We start from the raw sequence: 17,282 nt of genomic DNA on the forward strand, positions 1-17,282 counted from the left end.
AATGGATTGTACAATGTTAAGCTCCACTGAAATAAAACAAGACAACCGAGAAGAAAAACAAAAATATAAATCTCGCTATTGCAAAGTTCCATCAATGGTGGTATTCCATCGACTCCCAGCAGCATCAAGACGGCGCGATAACAAATGCATCTAATATATATTCGCGCTTGCCTCACATGAAATAATATGACCCTTAATAATCCCTTCAAATGCCAATGCCTTACTGTGATTCCTATCAACGTGCCGATCAGGGTTGGAATTTGACGCGCAAAATGCCCGTCAGAATGCATTTTGACCGTAAAATATGTTTAATAATTTTACATTGCCGCCTCCTCACACGATGTGTTTTGAAATTTCCAGAAAAAGTCTTAGTGGTTTAAATTTTTTCAAAAACGTTTTATATTTAGTTACTTATTTGCTCATACGAATTGTATTGAGTGTGAATTTTTAAACTTTCTAGTGCAGGAATTTGGTGGAAAAATTTGAGGTGAGATTTTGATTTGTGTTATTTAAACTAATTTTTTGGACTGTATATACTCTCGAAAACCCCTAAAGTGCAAAGAATTACCCATCAAACTTATGATTTCAATAAATGCTTTCCGAATTGTAGATAAATTTTACCAGAAAAACCCACCATAAAAACTTCCAAAAAATCACAGTAAAAATTACTCCATTGTTTTATATCTAATCAATTGATTAATTAAACAAGCCAATGACATCATCATAACATTTGATATATTGAATTTCCAAAAACCCTGACTATTCTTTAGGTAATTACATGTGTATTTATTACCAAATCTCAATTACGAAAACTATTATTGATGGGTCATTTAACAGAAAAATTAACTAATAAAAATATCGAAATTTGGTAGCAATGAAAACTAAATCAAAACGAGCTAACTAAATAAATCTAAACGAGGAACTAGCAAAGATGGGTTGTGTTTAGGTTAGGAAATTTTACAAAGGGTGACCTTGGGGTTGTGTTTAGGGGAGGAAATTTTATAAAGGTTGAATTACATTTTTACATAAAGTTTTGCGTCTTTGTGTATTTTTATTTTTGATGTGTATTTTTATTGCAAACACTTTGTTAATTATTGTTTAATTATTGTTTATTTTTATGATTAAAAATAAAAAATAAATCTTTTAATTTATATTTAATTGTAAGATTATTTTATCTTTTAATATTATAATAATTTTTTTATTTTATTTTTTTCAAATTAACCCATTATTTCATCTTTTAATATTATAACCAAATTTATTTATTTTTATTTTTATTTTTTTTTAATTCTTTTTAAATTATATTTTGAATGATTAAAATTTTCAACATTTTTTAATTGTGTTGAAATGAAGTATGGTTTATTGTAAAGTTGTCTTGAAGTGCCAATTATGAGGAGATGATTAATTTCGTCTGAGTTATTTTAATGTTGTAATTAAATCCCAATTGAAGTGATAAATTTCACTAACCTTTGGTTTTCATTTTTATGTTAATGGTTTAATTTAAAATTTACTAAACATTTTATAATAATCTTTGGAAAAAAAAAAATAGTTTTAATTAGTATTGCTTTGCCAAGAAATTCTCAATTAAATTTAGTCTCAATCTCATATGAGTTGTAATTATAACTAAGAAAGAACTAAATGAAAGAAAAGAGTTGAAAGTCTTATTGAAATGTAAGAGAAGGAAAAGGAGTGAAAATGTGTTTGAGGAATATAGTATAAAGTGTATATTATGGCATTTTATGAGATATAATTTTACATAAAAATAATCAGGAAAAAATTATTCCAGACTACCAAATATGTAAGAATTTACGATGTAAAATGAGATAAATTCACATAAGTTTCATTTTAGAGGAAGTATATCAATGTGTGCTCTAAAATGATGAGAATTCTAACATCCCAAATATGTTAAAAACTTACTATGTAAAATGAGATAAATTTACCCAAGTTGCATTTTGAAGAAGTATATCAATATGTGCTCTAAAATGATGAGAAATTGACACATAAAACAAAGAAATAAAGGGAGATAGTTTAAAATGATAAGGAATTAGCACACAAAACAAAGGAAAAAGGGAAGTTTGAGGATGAGATATTAGGAGTGGAGTAGAGGTAAACCCTATAATTTCACATGAAAATTAGAGTATGTGCACCATGAGATGACTGAAATTACATGAGAGTGATATGATAGCCATGCCCAGTATAAAGGGTAAGGATGCTTTAAAAGATGATGAAGAGGATATAGTATTTATTGACTATAGATTTACTATTACATATATGGGAAGGATGGACATAAATTACTAGAGAATCTATAAACTTGTAATGTAGGATGGAAATAAAAAATGTAATTTAATAAACTTTTCCTTGTACTAGCTTTTTTGGGTGCAAATTTAAAATGTAATTTAATCAATTTTGCATTAGACCAATATTTTAGGGTTGATTTCACTAGACCAGTTTTTGCTACAAGTTAATCATGTATGAATCATTTGTAATTGCATATCTATGTTAATAGTTTCACTAGCTTCAGTTTGAAAAGCGGTATAATAGGATAGAACTTATTTTCAAAAGGGTTGTGTAATAGGATAAAACATTATTTTCAAAAGGTGTTGCTTTCTTTAGCTCGATGCAGTCCTCATAGTATCCCTCATGAGGGTTGGGATTTGACAACTTAGGTAAATAATGATATTTACTTGAGTCTAACTGGAATTAATAATAACAAGTGTGTACAAATAATAATATTGTTATGTACAAAAATAAAAAATAATATGGTGACATAAATTAAATAAAAAATAAATGGTTGTCCAAAAATGTCCAAAATGCCAAAATTCACTTATGGGAAACTATATAATTTTGTCTACAAGACTTACAATGAAATACTTTTATTTTAATTTTTAACTATTAATTTGATTTTCAATTTGGTTATTCAAAAATTTTGATATAAAAAGATATTTTAAAATAGAAAATATGTTATCATTATTAATTATATTAAAATAATCAGAGTCAATAACTCATTTGTGTGTCATGATCCTTTTGTATGTTTTAATGATAAATATGTGAAATTTTTAACATAATTGTGTTATAGAAGGATAATTTTTTACTCAAATTTTTTTTGGTGAATGGTTAACTTATTATCAAAGCATCACTAAATATATATTTCTTTGACCAGTAGTATGAAGATCTAAAACGTAAAAAAAAAAGTTTAACAAGTAAAAAGAATCCAAATTCCAACCCTGGTGCTCAATACACTCTGTTTTACCCTCAGTATTTTGTCCTCATGACGTCATGGATGATGGCAGTTTTCTAAGTGAGTTAGAGAAACCAACAAAGTCCGTCATTCGTTTCCAACGCTCACCGCAATTTCAAAATGTAACTACTTTCGTTTTAAAGTATCAATTTTATTTTATGTGAATCTTTAAATTGTAGGAATACTTAAAAATTTAAATGGGAAAATAAAAGTAAGGGTTGAAATGTATTTCAATAATCACTTTTTTAGTTTTTAGTTTTTATAATATATTTTTTTACTTAATTAGACGGGAATTTAGCATTATGAAAGCGATATATTTTAGCATTACGAAAGGGATATATTATGAAAGGGATATATTTTATTTTATATTAGTAATTTCTTTTATTATTATTATGTTATTTAGTTTCACACGATTTTTTTTTTGTAAATTTAGGCGTTCTTTCCGTCTATATTACTAAAACAAAATCTAACAACATACTTAGTTTCAGGTGGCTAGCCTGCCCACAAGAAACCATACTGCTACCTATCAGCATTATATCCAGACCAAAATTTGAAAATGTTTTTCTCCTTCATACTGTCATATCTATGCTTTCGAATACTGCTAACTAATCTATCTACTAGACCATAACAAGACAACCAGACACAGTTCTGTTCTAAACACATATTAAACAAAATAGCAAAGGACCCAGCTTCGTCATTCCTCGTCTGAGGAATTAACTGGGGCGGGCGCCGTGGCGCTAGACCCAGGATTCACTTTCTTCTGCTCCAGAACCCATTTCATTTCCTGCATCATTTGTTCCATTTTCCCCAGCATCAGGTGATTTCTCGCTGCCTGTATTTGGACGGCCGCAATCTCTTTCAGGAAGATAGCCTTTAGATTTTCTATTTCTTCCATAGTCTGGCTCTTTAGTTGTTCCTCTTTCTGCTTTCTTTCCTCCTCCTCTTCTTCCCGGACTGCCTGGTTCATTTCCATGGCACGAGCTACCACGTGTTTCATAATCCAATACTATTGGAGTGACTTATTAAACAGAGAGTTTCGGCTCCTGGTGTTTCCTGGGTCTGGAACCAAATCCTCCCATTCCCCTGGGGAATTTCCTTGTTCTCGCTAATGGACCTCAGCTCCCGTTCCCACCCATTGATTTGCTCTTGTATTTCCGGAGAATTCCCAGCCATATATGCGTTTACCATGTACATTCTTTTTTCTGATTCTGGCTTCCTTCCTCTCCGCTTCAGATTGCTGCTTGAGCCTTCTTCCCGGGTCCGAGCTTGTTTTGCTTTCTTCGGAGCCATCTTGCTGTGATCCTGAAATCTTTTGTTGATTGTGTCTTGCCTACCTATCAAGACAACAAACCACAAGTCAGTACCTTTAATTCGTAATTCCGCTTCAATCCCTTCACTTACCCCCCTAGTCTTAACATGATGTTCCCGCTGATTTTTCTGGCTCACGGTCCTGAGCCGTGTCTCGACCTTTCTTGCTGTTCGGCCCGAGACCCTCACCCCTCTCTCTACTTCCCTGGAATCCTCTCGTTGTCCAACTTGGTGGCTATCTGAATACGATGCCATCATCCCTCGGCTCCCCAGATGATGGGGAGAACTGCTGGCCTTCCAGTTACCCATTGGATTTCTGGCCTTAGCCTTTCGGGATTTTTCCTGAAAGCAGACATGGGTAAGGTTCCTGTGACCAACAGAGAACCTGTCGTGGCCCGACATGGTGACCCTCCCCTCCCACCTTTCCTTACTGGACTTCAGTTTTACCCTCCTTTGAGGGTCAAAAATCTCTCTACATGATACATCCTCTGCTCTGTTAGGGTAAAGGATTTTCTTCCTGTTTCTGGGATGGCCTCCTCCTTTCCTACTACTATCTATCGACTTCTTTTTTCTCGACATCTCTGAAAAAGAGCAGACGATTCTACCTCTAACTAACACAGTGGCTGTAAGACAAGGAAATGAATAAACATACCACCTTTCCTCGCCGAAACTGGAGATGTGGGCTAGTCGTTGTGCCTTGCTGCCACCTTTCGTCTTTCCTTCTTACTTTGTGCTATACTGCATGCGCACTCCCGCTGCCACCTCAGACCATTGTTTGTAAACTCCCCTTTGTCCTTCTGTCCCAACCTCCACTTGGTCATTTAATTCCCCGGCTCTCATCCCCATGTCCCTTCCTCGGGATTTGCTACTACCTGTTTATCCTCCTTTATTCTACATAACTACTACATTCTCTTGGTTGCTCCTGGCGTATCCTTTCTGTACCACTGATGCCACTTGTCGTCCTTCCGTTACCATTTATCCCGACTTCCCATGCTCCCTCCAATTCTTTCCTTGATGACGTCTCAGTTCTCTCTCCTTCCCCGTCAAATGACCCTATCCTACCTTGCCCCGTCAGCTGCCCTGCTCCGTCACTTATACCACTCCTGTCCTTTCTCACGAATATGCTGTCCATCCCCACCCGCTATAATCTTTCCCCGCATCTGCCACGTACTATCATTTCCTAGCCATTCGCCTCGGAATTTCCATGACCACCCTTGTCGATGTCGAGAAGTTTCTGTAATCGGTCTTGCTCCTCCGGTTTCAGCAGCTCCATTCCTTCACTGTCTATCAGCTTTCCCCTATTCTGACTACCCTAGTTCGCTAACCAGTCTACCGGTTTATTTCCTAAGCACCTTACATGGGTAGGGATTAGATAGTCTATTTTGGTCAATAGCTTCCCTATTTCTCCGATGAGCCATGCCGTTCGCCAGCTCTTACTGATTTTTTCCACTGGTTTTTGCTGTTACAATTGCCTTAACATATCCACCACCAATTTTGAGTCCCCCTCAATTTGGAGACTCTTAACCAAGTTGCCACCAGACGGGAGAGATTGAGCCAATAAGCTCTTAACATATGAGCATATTGCTGCTTGAGTTCTACCTAGCTTACAAAAACCCCGGGAGATTCTGTTGATAGGGGTGTCCAATATGTGCCACGATGGGGTGCTACAAACAAATATGTGCAACCACTAGAGCTTCTTTAGAACTCGATCTTCCTCTCCTCTCCTCTCCTTATCAGTCGAGCCCCCTAAAGGGACGGAGTCACTCACTATTCATATGGTGAGGGTCCTCTCCTCTCCCTCTCCTTAAGAGTCGAGCACCTAAAGGTCCTTATGGTCGAGTACCTAAAGGTCCTTAACAGTCGAGCCTGCTTACGTATCCTTATCAGTCGAGCCCCCTAAAGGGTGCGTTAGCACACTCGACTGTCAAGGCCGCCATCGCCCTATATTATTTAGGGGCGGAGCCACTCACTATTCCGATGGTGAGGGGTCACTCACTATTCATATGGTGAGGGTCCTCTCCTCTCCCTCTCCTCTCCTTATCAGTCGAGCCCCCTCTCCTCTCCCTTGGGGTCGAGTACCTAAAGGTCCTCTCCTTAACAGTCGAGCCTGCTTGCGCATCCTTATTAGTCGAGTGTGCTAACGCACCCTAAAGGGTCCTCTCCTTAACAGTCGAGCCTGCTTACGCATCCTTAACAATCGAGCCCCTGACGGACCTTATGGTCGAGTACCTAAAGGTTCAATTTACTTATTGGGTGGGGGGGCTATGGTCGAGCCTGCTTACGCATCCTTAACAGTCGAGCCTGCTTACGCATCCTTATCAGTCGAGCCGATGGCGGCCTTATTAGTCGAGCGTGCTTACGCACCCTGCCGGTCCTCAACGAAGACTCAACTAGTAAGGAGAAGACAAGCGGCTATGATGGATAGAGTAAGGCAGTGAATTAGGCAAGCCCTCCTTCCTTGCCCTCCTATTCTTCTCCGATCTTCTCTGTTTCATGTAATCCCAGCTAAAGTGATTGGGCCAGCTAAAGTGATTTGATCGATATAGATCAATACGTTACGCCTTGATAGATCGAGATAGATCTAGCCTATCACTTCTATCCTGTCCCCTACGAAGCTAGGAGGTGTTAGTCGAAGCTATGAGGTGGCCTGCAGAGCTAACAACCCACGCCTAGATGGATAGATTCTTTTCATAACCTTTTGATTTGAAAGTGATATAACAGCTATCCTTCTGACTAGACCTATAGAGATAAGACTTAGCCCAATCAACCAGACATACACTTACATAGAAGGACTGATAGATACCCTACCCTACAGCTAACTTGGCGGAGGTTTTGATGCGTAATGACATATATAATGAATGAATGCATAATGACATATATAATATATGCTTTGAATCTCCCTCATTCATCAGAGTGGAATTTCGTATATCTGAGGATGCGCAAGCAGGCTCGACTAAAAGGAGAGGATTTGATTACCGCTTTAGTCAGGTGACTTCGGTTCGGGCAGGATGTGGTACAACCGAACGAGGGCTTGAAAACATAACCAACCCGAACAGGAGGCCGTAGGGCGTGTCAACGCGAGACCCCCCCCCAATATGAGGTTCTTGGAATGCGACGGGACCCTTCGCTATGCTCAGGCGAGCTTGTGCTTTATATCTTCTGTACCGTCGTATGATCAATCGGACTAAACACCACTAGCTATCTATGATCGAACCTTCCTATGATCGAGCTAGCTATGGTGCTTCCCACATTCATTTGAAAATAATATTCGGATCGGATAAGAGCGAACCTATTCATGATTCCAGCCGGCAGGACCAGGGAAAGAATCAATCAACAATGTCACATATCTTAGGAGCGAGATTAGTTCCCAATGAACAAGTAAGAATCGCCCCAACCGAAATTGGTGGAATTGGACCTAAAGAAGCCACTCAGGTTCGTTATCGATTAGGTATAAGTGAGAACATAAAGGTGAATGAGTCAACTAAGTATCAGATCGACCAAATTGAACGAATAATAGGTCAAGATCATGTTGTTCATTGGGAATTGAAGAGGGGAAAACGAGCAGACATCGAACGATTCATTCCTATTTCTTGTTATCGTGGAATTCGTCATCAAGATGGATTGCCCTTACGCGGTCAACGAACTCATACTAATGCTAGGACTTGTCGCAAATTCGGAATAGTTCCGATCGGAGCAAAAAGAAAGAATGATGGCGATCCATCGCACGCAAACAAATATGAAGGTTATCCATATTTCTTCCCCTCAAATTGATTTCTTCCCCTCAATTCAAAATGAGAGGGTTGATCAGGACCTTACTGGCTGGGTTGACCCAGGACCTGAACCTTGAAGTCCCAGAAGAAAACCCACACTAAATACCCCAAAGGCCTGATTCTACGACCAATATTTTCACCTAGCAGAACAAAATAGGTTACACTGTGCTTATAGCAAGACGACGGTTAGGAATGGAAGCTGAAATGACACCCGCCGACCCACTGATACCTTGACTGCTTCGCCTCACCTTACTACTTCGAACTTGACTTATTCGACCCACCTTACTACTTCGAACTTTCATGCTTGCCCAGCGTTTTGTTGCCCAGCCTGAGAGGAACCTGAAAGGACTGCTTGCCCTTAGAGTCATGCTTCTTTCACCTTACCTCCGACCTTGATTTACTGCTTCTTCACTCGACCTTGAGACTTACCCCTTGAATGCTTGCCCAGCGTTAGAGTACTGCTTGTGTGAGAGTCATGCCACCTTCCGAATACCTTGACTGCCTTCCTGCTTCTATATTGACTGCCTTACTTCCGACTTACCTCCGACTAATAACTTGACTGCCTTCTAGATTTCATGCCGCCTTCCTGCTTCTCTATTGACTTCCGCCTTCCTTCCGAACCAACACCTAATCGATTAGGACCCGCCGCCTTACGAACAAACACCGCAGGGTAGACGTGGACGGATGTTCTCTTTTGGAGATGCCCAGTTAGCGCAAGTATGAGGGATTGATTGATTTATATGGAAGGATGAAGTCTTCGGTAGATGCCCAGTTAGCGCAAGTATGAGGGAGATGCCAAGCTAGCTGAAGGAAGGATGAGGGCCCCTACTCCTTTATAGGGGTCACTCACTCATTCCTATGGGTGAGGGATTCAAATGGACGGATTCAGTCTTCGGGAGATGCCAACTTACCGGAAGGATGAGGGCCCTTACTTCTTCATAGGGGTCACTCACTCATTCCTATGGGTGAGGGATTGAAATGGACGGATTCAGTCTTCGGGGGATGCCAAGTGACTGGAAGTCTTCGGGAGATGCCAAGCCCACCACCTAACCTACCCAACCATATTTTGGGGCCAGCCAACCGACTACCCTAACCATTTAGGAACCGCCTTCCCACTTTTCACTTGAATGCTTCGAACCACCTTCCGACCAAACACCTATCCTACCTTTTTAGGACCTGCCTTACAAACCACCACCTGACCCACCTATAGACCTAGACGACAGATCCCTATACCACGAACTTCATGAATCGCTTAGGAGGTACAGCTATAGATAGACCGGGATGGGACCGGGTCAACCAACCCTTACCCTTCTTACTGCCCAACTTACCACTACACCACACGATAGACTCATTATACTTCACACGTCTTAGATTAGCTTCGATACAACATCCACCAGCGTTCCAGAACACTGACTGAATTAAGATGCTGGGTATATGAATATTGTCCCAGCCCGAGGGAGTATATCAAGCAAATCGGTTCATGATTCAACTGAAACTTCAGCTCAATCAAATTCTCAATATCAAGTAGAAATGATGTCGGACAGAGCCCAAAACGAGCAATTTCAGTGGTGCAGCATCGCGTCTCGGTCAGTGATTACTTAGTCAACTCGCAGGTAGTGGCCAGATTCTTGTTCCAGAAACACGCTTATTCCGGGTGGTCACTTAGGTTCGATTCGGCCAAACCTATAGTGTCGATTCTTGCCACAGAAACATGCATATTTATATATAGACGAGATATACAAGCACGCTGATCAGTCCCGCGGATTGGGAGAAATTTCGATCGATTTGGATGGGAGAGAGAGAAACTAGTCTCAGCCTAGTCTTGGCTAGGTTTTCCGTAGTCAATGAGAAATAGTAAAGGAAAGGGCCTGCCCGAATCCCACCTCCCATTATTGCTACGTTCTACCCTATAGTCCGGTTCCGCAGGCATATGTACGATAAATAAACGCCCATAGTAGGCATATGGGATAGGGCCATTCGAATGGAGAATGAGTACGTCGGGATATCATTTCATATGTTCATTATTGATCCAGTGCAGTTGCAGTTTCCCCACTAGTTGCATAGCCGTAAATAATCGCTGACCAAGTTGATCCTGAAGCAACTGATCGAGTTCACCCAGTCAGAGCAACTTTGACTCTTCGGCGCAAAATGAGTTTTCATCCTCTAAACCCCGGCCAAAGACCACCTAGAATCATGCCGGGACCACTACGAGCAAGAGCAAGAGCAAGAGCCCCAATACTGCCCCGAATAAGCCGTGTGAACAGCCGGTTCAATGATAAGGAGAAGCGCGTCGGGTAGAAGGCGTAGATAAAGAAACGCTATGGGGGCAAGAGCATTTATGAGAGGTGTGTAGTGTACTATGATCACAAATCAAAGTGTATCCCTCTGGCCCCTGAACAATCATAAGGTGCGTCAGGAATAGGGCTAACCAGAAGCCCCCGTAGAGAACAAGATCAATGAGGATCAATTCCAAAGGCCCGGTTCCTATCGAGGTCCATCCTAAGAATTCATAAGACCGAAAGTGCTCTCGATTAGGAGAACAAACCCAAGATCTATATAGCGCTGCTATAGCCTTGCCTCTATCTCTGCGACCCACCTTTACTCTGCTAATTTCATTTTTAGAGCCTTGACGCCCAGCAGGATCTCTTCCGGCACCTACCTTGATGTGTTTGTATGGAAAAGGCATGGGGAAATAGCCTACCCTTGTATTCACTAATGAATGAATGAAGCAATCAATTCCTTACCCTTAGACCCAACGAAAATGATTATGAATCATTGGAGGAACTGAAGATCCAATGCTTTGCTTTATGTCCCTAGTCTTTTCTTTTTGATGATACTACTTAAAACAAATAAGAAAGGCGGTTCTTTTCGAAGCTATTCGACGCGGCGTTGTAGCATGGATGATAAAACACCAGCTATTTGGAGGGCCACGATTACGCCTATTGTCTCGGACCCACAATGACTATTCTCGGTGAGTGGTGTTGTTAATACGTATATATTGACTGATAGTACGTACGACTGGCTCTCTTTCTTTACGATAGGACTTTGTTGTTGCTAATAGCATATAATAGACTCGACCCTTTAGCTCCAGAGGGAGATCGAGGGGCGAGTTGTAGAGCCGCTCTATTGACTAGCCAGCCACAATTAGGTGAGCGAGGTAGCTGCGCTTTGAAATAGGCGGTGCAAGACCAGACAGATATCGCACTTATAAGATTTCCTAGGCAGTACTTATCGAATGCATCAGCCCTTCCAGCCTTAAGAGAGGGCTCGGAACTAGGCACTTCAATTTTCCCGAAGATGATGTAACCACCCTCGAATCGTGGCTATACTTATCGTGGCCATACTTATATCTAATCTTATATCTAATCCGTTCTAATCCGTATTGTAATGTGTTTCCGGAACTCATATTTCCTTATTCCTTCCTGCCTGCGGCTGATAAGGTAGCGAGGAGGAACCCGTCATTGTCGAGATTATTCCTGCGATATGAACTAGCCAGCCTAGCCAGTGATTGGTCTAGCCAGCCACATCCTAGCCAGTGACTGAAGGCGAGTGACTGATCTCCTAGCCAGCGAAATATCTGACCCTGATGGCTGTAAGTAGGTGAGTAGCAATAGTAGGCGGGGTATGGAGAGAATAGGGAAGTAGGTGGCTCCTCCTAACGAGTCAAAAGAATCTAGTCTGAAAGGGATTGATGTAATTAGGTGTACTGCGGCTGCTGCTTGTTCTCTTCCTCGATCTAGGAACCCGCCCCCCCCCCTTAACTAAATAAGTAGAGGTAGCTGGGCGTATGGATGTGCTAGTTTCGATCACAATTTGGCTTTTCGCCTTATCTTGATGAATTCGACCTTGCTTGACCTTTCTCTTCTTGATATCTGGGTGACCCAATGAGATCCGATGGGCATAGGCGTGCGTTTTCTACCGGTGCTGGGAGTTCTGGTTCTGATGTGGGTGTTTCCCTTATTCGTGATTGGTGTTGAACTTAGTGGGAGTGCTGCTCGCGCTGTGAGCCCATACGGGGTTGAAGCAAATATCACAGATTTGACCCGCCCCATAGAAGGGAAAATGGAAAGCTGTGAGCCCATACGGGGTTGAAGCGGACCTCATCGACCTTTCCTTAATAATGACCATGCTTCACTTTATCGCTAATTGACCTGGATGCGTAAGCAGGCTCGACCATAAGCCCCCCCACCCAATAAGTAAATTGAAATTTCTTGCTTGCTTGACCTTTATATTAGTAGAGCAAGCTTCCAATTCCTCTCCCCTCGGGGATTGGGGTGGGTGGGTAAATAGTAGTCGAGCCTGCTTGCGCATCGTTGGTCGAGCGATTTTCATTCCTCAATTTGAGTGAGTAAGAATAATAGGTAGAAGTAAATGGAGAACTTAATCAATTTATGATGAGATTTAAACACGACGTTTCCTGGGGAGTCGGCATCCGTTATGTGAAAGTTGGGTTACATCGTGGATGTACATAATGAGAGATTTTCTCCCTACTCCTTTTCGAGAGCTCGGGATCACTGCTTTCTTTTTCCCGAGATAGGTAGATCCTTTCACTCTCACTACAACTGGCTTCCCTCTCTTTTTTGCGGATCGCCCGACATGTTCTGCAGTTGCTTCAGCAGCATACTTGGTCGAGCGACGAGACCCCCCTTTCATTTCCTCCAAGCAACCCGCGGAGGCCCCAGTTTTTTTATTCCCCTTATCATCCGTCGCGGTTACAAAGGTATTATTGTGGATTGGTGGGGAATGGACGAAATCTTTGTTCTTCTCCCTATTTCTTTTCCGCTCCGATTGCTCATATTCCTCCGGGATGCTTTGTACAAAGTTCATGGATCTGAAACTCCTGTCCGCAATAACTTGTTGCTCTACGTGATCCTGCTCCGTCGTTTTTCCCAAGTGCTTGGGTTTTCTCATCATATTAGAGGTGTTTATTCAAAACTATAGCTCTATGCTCTTCGTAGCGCTCCCACTCACTCATCAGTCGCTTCTTCTTTCCTCGTTCCTTCTCTTTTCATTCCTAATAACTCTTCTTACTTATATTTCTTCCCTTCAAATTGCTAGAAGGTCCCCTAATTATTTGGTGGGGGGCCGGTCGAGAGTTCGCTTACTCACGATGGCGGCCCCACCAAAATGGTCGAGCAACTCAAGTTCCTCTCCTTAACAGTCGAGCCCTGCCGGACCTATATTTTTGACCCTCAATTCAAAATGATAAAGGTAAGGACCTTACTGGGCAGGACCTTACAGGGTTTACCTTTCATATCTTCCCGAACCTAATTTGAACCCGGGTTGGGATAACCTACACAAATTCCCGCCTCTCAGTTAGGCAATAATCTATTAGTTTCTGCCACCTCTCTGACCTGGTCTTTTCTTTGGTCACCCCCACTTAACATACTCTAAGTTACTGCTAGTCTTTTCAGGATTTCCTCCTTTGCTTGCGGTGCCTTCCAACCCTCATCCTTCCATCTTTCCGCTAAGATTGTTTCTCTAATGTTCCTGATGGTTTGCTCCCAAATGTCTGCTGGAGTGCAATTTTCTGCCTTGAAAATTACACTATTCCATGCCTTCCAGATGTTCCAGATCAAGAACCCAGTGGAAAGCAGCCATGCATGATTTACCACCGAGTTTTTGTAAGGTTTCCTCGACTAGTTTTCTATGGTATTGGTGATATTTTGATAATTTCTATGACGGTGCTCGAATAACTTGTAATGGTTTTCCCACAGGGTGTTGCTGATTGTGCATCGGTTCAACAAGTGATCCATTGACTCCTCCTGTGAATTGCAGAGTGCATAGCATGATGGTACTTGTCCCCCCTTCCTTTATAGCTAGTCCCAGGTAAGCACCCTGCAATGTAACATAATCCAGACAAAGAAGGACACTTTCGGCCAGTGTTTGATTTTCCATAAGTTTTTCCATGTTTTCATTTCTACATGTTGATTCTTTTTGGCTTTTAGGTAACACCCTTCTGTTATTGAAAAATTACCTTGAATTTGGGTGCCCCATCTTAGGATGTCTTGCCCTGTTTTCCTCACCACTTTACGGGATGCCATTTCCTTGTAGTAATCTTGCCATCTGTCTGAGTTAGGGGCCCCTACCCAATCCTCTTTCTGTTTCCAATTATGCCAATAATCACCTACACCTAGTTTCCAAAATTTGCCTACAACATTCCCCTGCACTTGGGATGTGAAATCATGGATGGCTTGAAGGTTTTCCTTAAAAATGAACCATTCATGTTGCTGCCATGATTCCTCCCAAAACTTGGCTTTATCTCCTGCTCTTATCTCCCAAAAGTTGTATTCTCTAATCAGTTCTTTGTCACCCCTCACCAAGTTCTAAATTGTGGAGCCTTTGGCCTCTCTCTGGCTTCTCAATTTGTTTTTGGGTTCCCATGCTGCCTCATATTTCCTTTCCCAGATTGCCTTCCATAAATCTTGGCCACCCTGCGTCCATCTCCACCAAAGATTCGCCCCCATCACTTGGTTAAGAACGTAGGGGTCCCTTAATCCTAAGCCTCCATCTTTGGAAAGCCTACTTAGCCATTCCCATGAAATTAAGGCCCATTTTCTGGTTTTGTTGGTTCCCTGCCAAAGAAATTTCTTAAACATGGCTACCAATGTTTGACTAATGGACTTGGGGATAGCTTGACACGAAATCTGGTAGATTGGAATAGCCTGCAGAACAACTTTTAATAGAATTAGCCGACTGGGAGCATTCAGCGAGTGAAAGGTCTAGTTGTCCATCTTATTCCTGATTTTTTTAATTAGAGGTTCCTAATTAGTGGCCCTGTATTGATGCTCATTAAGCATAATACCCAGGTATTTTGACGGGAAGGTTCCAATTCTGAATCCCATTGTGCGCGCCAAGAATCTTTGGGCCGCCAGCTGGGTGTTAAAGAAAAAAACTTCAGATTTCTCTTTATTAATCTCAGTCCTGGAAGCTTGATTGAAATCGGATAAGGTTTTAACAATATTTTGGGCCTCCTTGAGTGTGGCCTGGCCATATAACATTACGTCGTCTACGAATTGCTAGTGAGTTACAGGGAGATCATTCCCACATATTCGTAGCCCCTTTAGCTGATCCCTAGCTACTTGGGCCTTTATCATCCTGCCTAATCCTTCCGCAGCCAGGATGAAGAGGAATGGAGACAAGGGGTCTCCCTGCCTTAGCCCTTGCGAGGGATTGAAGGCTTCGGTGGGGGTACCATTAAACATGACGGACAACACCGGGGTACTTACCATAGAAAGGATCCATTTCACCCATCTTGGATCAAATCCGTGGGCTTTGAGAATGCCTTCCAAGTACCCCCAACTAAGGCGGTCGTATGCCTTAGCCAGGTCTAATTTGATTAGCATACCTAGGTTTCGAGAGTTTTTCAGGGAGTGAATCACTTCCTGGGCCCCTATAATTCCATCTGTAATCTACCGCCATTTGAAAAATCATGTTTGTTCCTGCGCTATAAGGTCCGACAGAATAGGCTTGAGTCTATTCACCATAATTGTTGCTAATATTTTATACACTACATTACAGAGGGATATAGGCCTGAATCCCTACGGTTCGTCTAAATTTCCATTCTTCGGGATCAAGGCCAGGAAAGTGGCGTTCAGTCCCTGGTGCATGCGTTTGGAACACCTTGATTCCTCCACTAAGTCCAACAAATCGTTACCCATAAAACTCCAGGCTGCTTGGTAAAACTCAATGGTAAAGCCGTCGGGACCCAGGGCCTTATTCTTCGCCATTTTGTTAACCACTTCCTCTACTTCTTCCTTAGTGATAACCCTGAGCAGTGCCATATTTTGTTCTCTAGTAACTTTCTTAGGGATATGTTGGCAAACCTTGTCTATTTCCTCTGTCCTATTAATGTTAGGTTCTGTTAGGATTCCTTTGAAATATTCCACCAGGAGCTGTTCCATATCTTTCTGCTGCAGCACTCTGTTTCCTTGACTATCTTTCAGTGAAAAAATTCTATTATGATGACGGTGATTCATCATCGCTTTGTGGAAGAATTTGGAGTTCTTTTCCCCATCTTTTAGCCATTGGACACGAGATTTCTGTTTCCACATAATCTCTTCCTGTTTGCATCTTTCCTCCAATTGATTGATTACCCTGCCTTCCTCTTCAGCCAACTCCTCACTTCTTCCATCCTTGATGATTTGTTATTATATTCCTTCCAATCTAGTCTAAATTTTACCTTTCTCCTGCTGGATGTTTCTGAATTCTTCCCTATTCCATTTCTTAATTTTGCCCTTTATTTCCTTAAGTCTAAGCTGGAACGTGTGCATTTTGTTCCGGCCTTCCATTCCCCTCTTGCTCTCCTACCACCAGTTTCTTACTTTGTCTAAGAAATCTGGAGCTCTAAGCCAAAAGGACTCAAAACGAAAAGGTCTCTTTTTATTCTGATTGTTCAAAGCTATTTCCAGCTTTATTGGCCAGTGGTCGGACCCTATAGAGGGTAGGATAGAGGCTTCGTAGAAAATATCCATCCCTATTATGTGCTCAGAGACTAGAAAATGATCTAGTCTTGATGCAATTTGTTTGTCCCCGCCTCTTCTATTGTTCCAGGTGAATTTCCCATTTATAGTAGGTATATCTACCAGCCTTAATTCTGTTTGGACATCTCTGAATCTTTCCATCTCTGGGTCTTCTCTACTTATTCCGCCTTTCTTCTCTTCTCTAGATGTTATCAAGTTGAAGTCGCCTGCAATAATCCACCTTTGCTCCTGGTGCATATTTTTTAGTTTTTCTATATGGCTAAGGAATAGGCCTCTATCAGCCTAGGTATGAGGCCCGTAAACAGCCGACACCACCACCCATTCACTCTGCCCAATGTGTCTAAATCTTCCAGTCAGGATTCTTGGCATTCCTATCCACCAATCTGATAGGACTTCTGCTAGATTCCAAATGACGGCTATCCCTCCTACACTTCCTTTGGCGTCTATGGTTACTTGTTCGTATCTTGGTTTTATTTTATTGAGGAT

At 41.6% G+C, this 17,282-nt stretch overlaps 1 protein-coding gene across 1 annotated transcript; it reads right to left on the bottom strand.

Moving 5' to 3' along the window:
• Nucleotides 1-12,607: 12,607 nt before the first annotated feature.
• LOC149170582 (small ribosomal subunit protein uS11m-like) lies at nucleotides 12,608-13,633 on the bottom strand. The gene has a single exon (XM_089427318.1). It carries the CDS (start codon nucleotides 13,225-13,227, stop codon nucleotides 12,715-12,717), a length of 513 nt encoding a protein of 170 aa, XP_089283444.1. The 5' UTR covers nucleotides 13,228-13,633; the 3' UTR covers nucleotides 12,608-12,714.
• Nucleotides 13,634-17,282: the final 3,649 nt, after the last annotated feature.

Source organism: Pinus tabuliformis, chromosome 4_2 (assembly GCF_031772625.1).
Source record: "Pinus tabuliformis cultivar Carrire ecotype Pingquan chromosome 4_2, CPIR1, whole genome shotgun sequence".
Classification (NCBI taxonomy): Eukaryota; Viridiplantae; Streptophyta; class Pinopsida; order Pinales; family Pinaceae; genus Pinus; species Pinus tabuliformis.

Bases quoted from the DNA above. Each gene is read 5' to 3' on its own strand.
- LOC149170582 (XM_089427318.1), bottom strand. From the start codon at position 13,227: ATGATGAGAAAACCCAAGCACTTGGGAAAAACGACGGAGCAGGATCAC.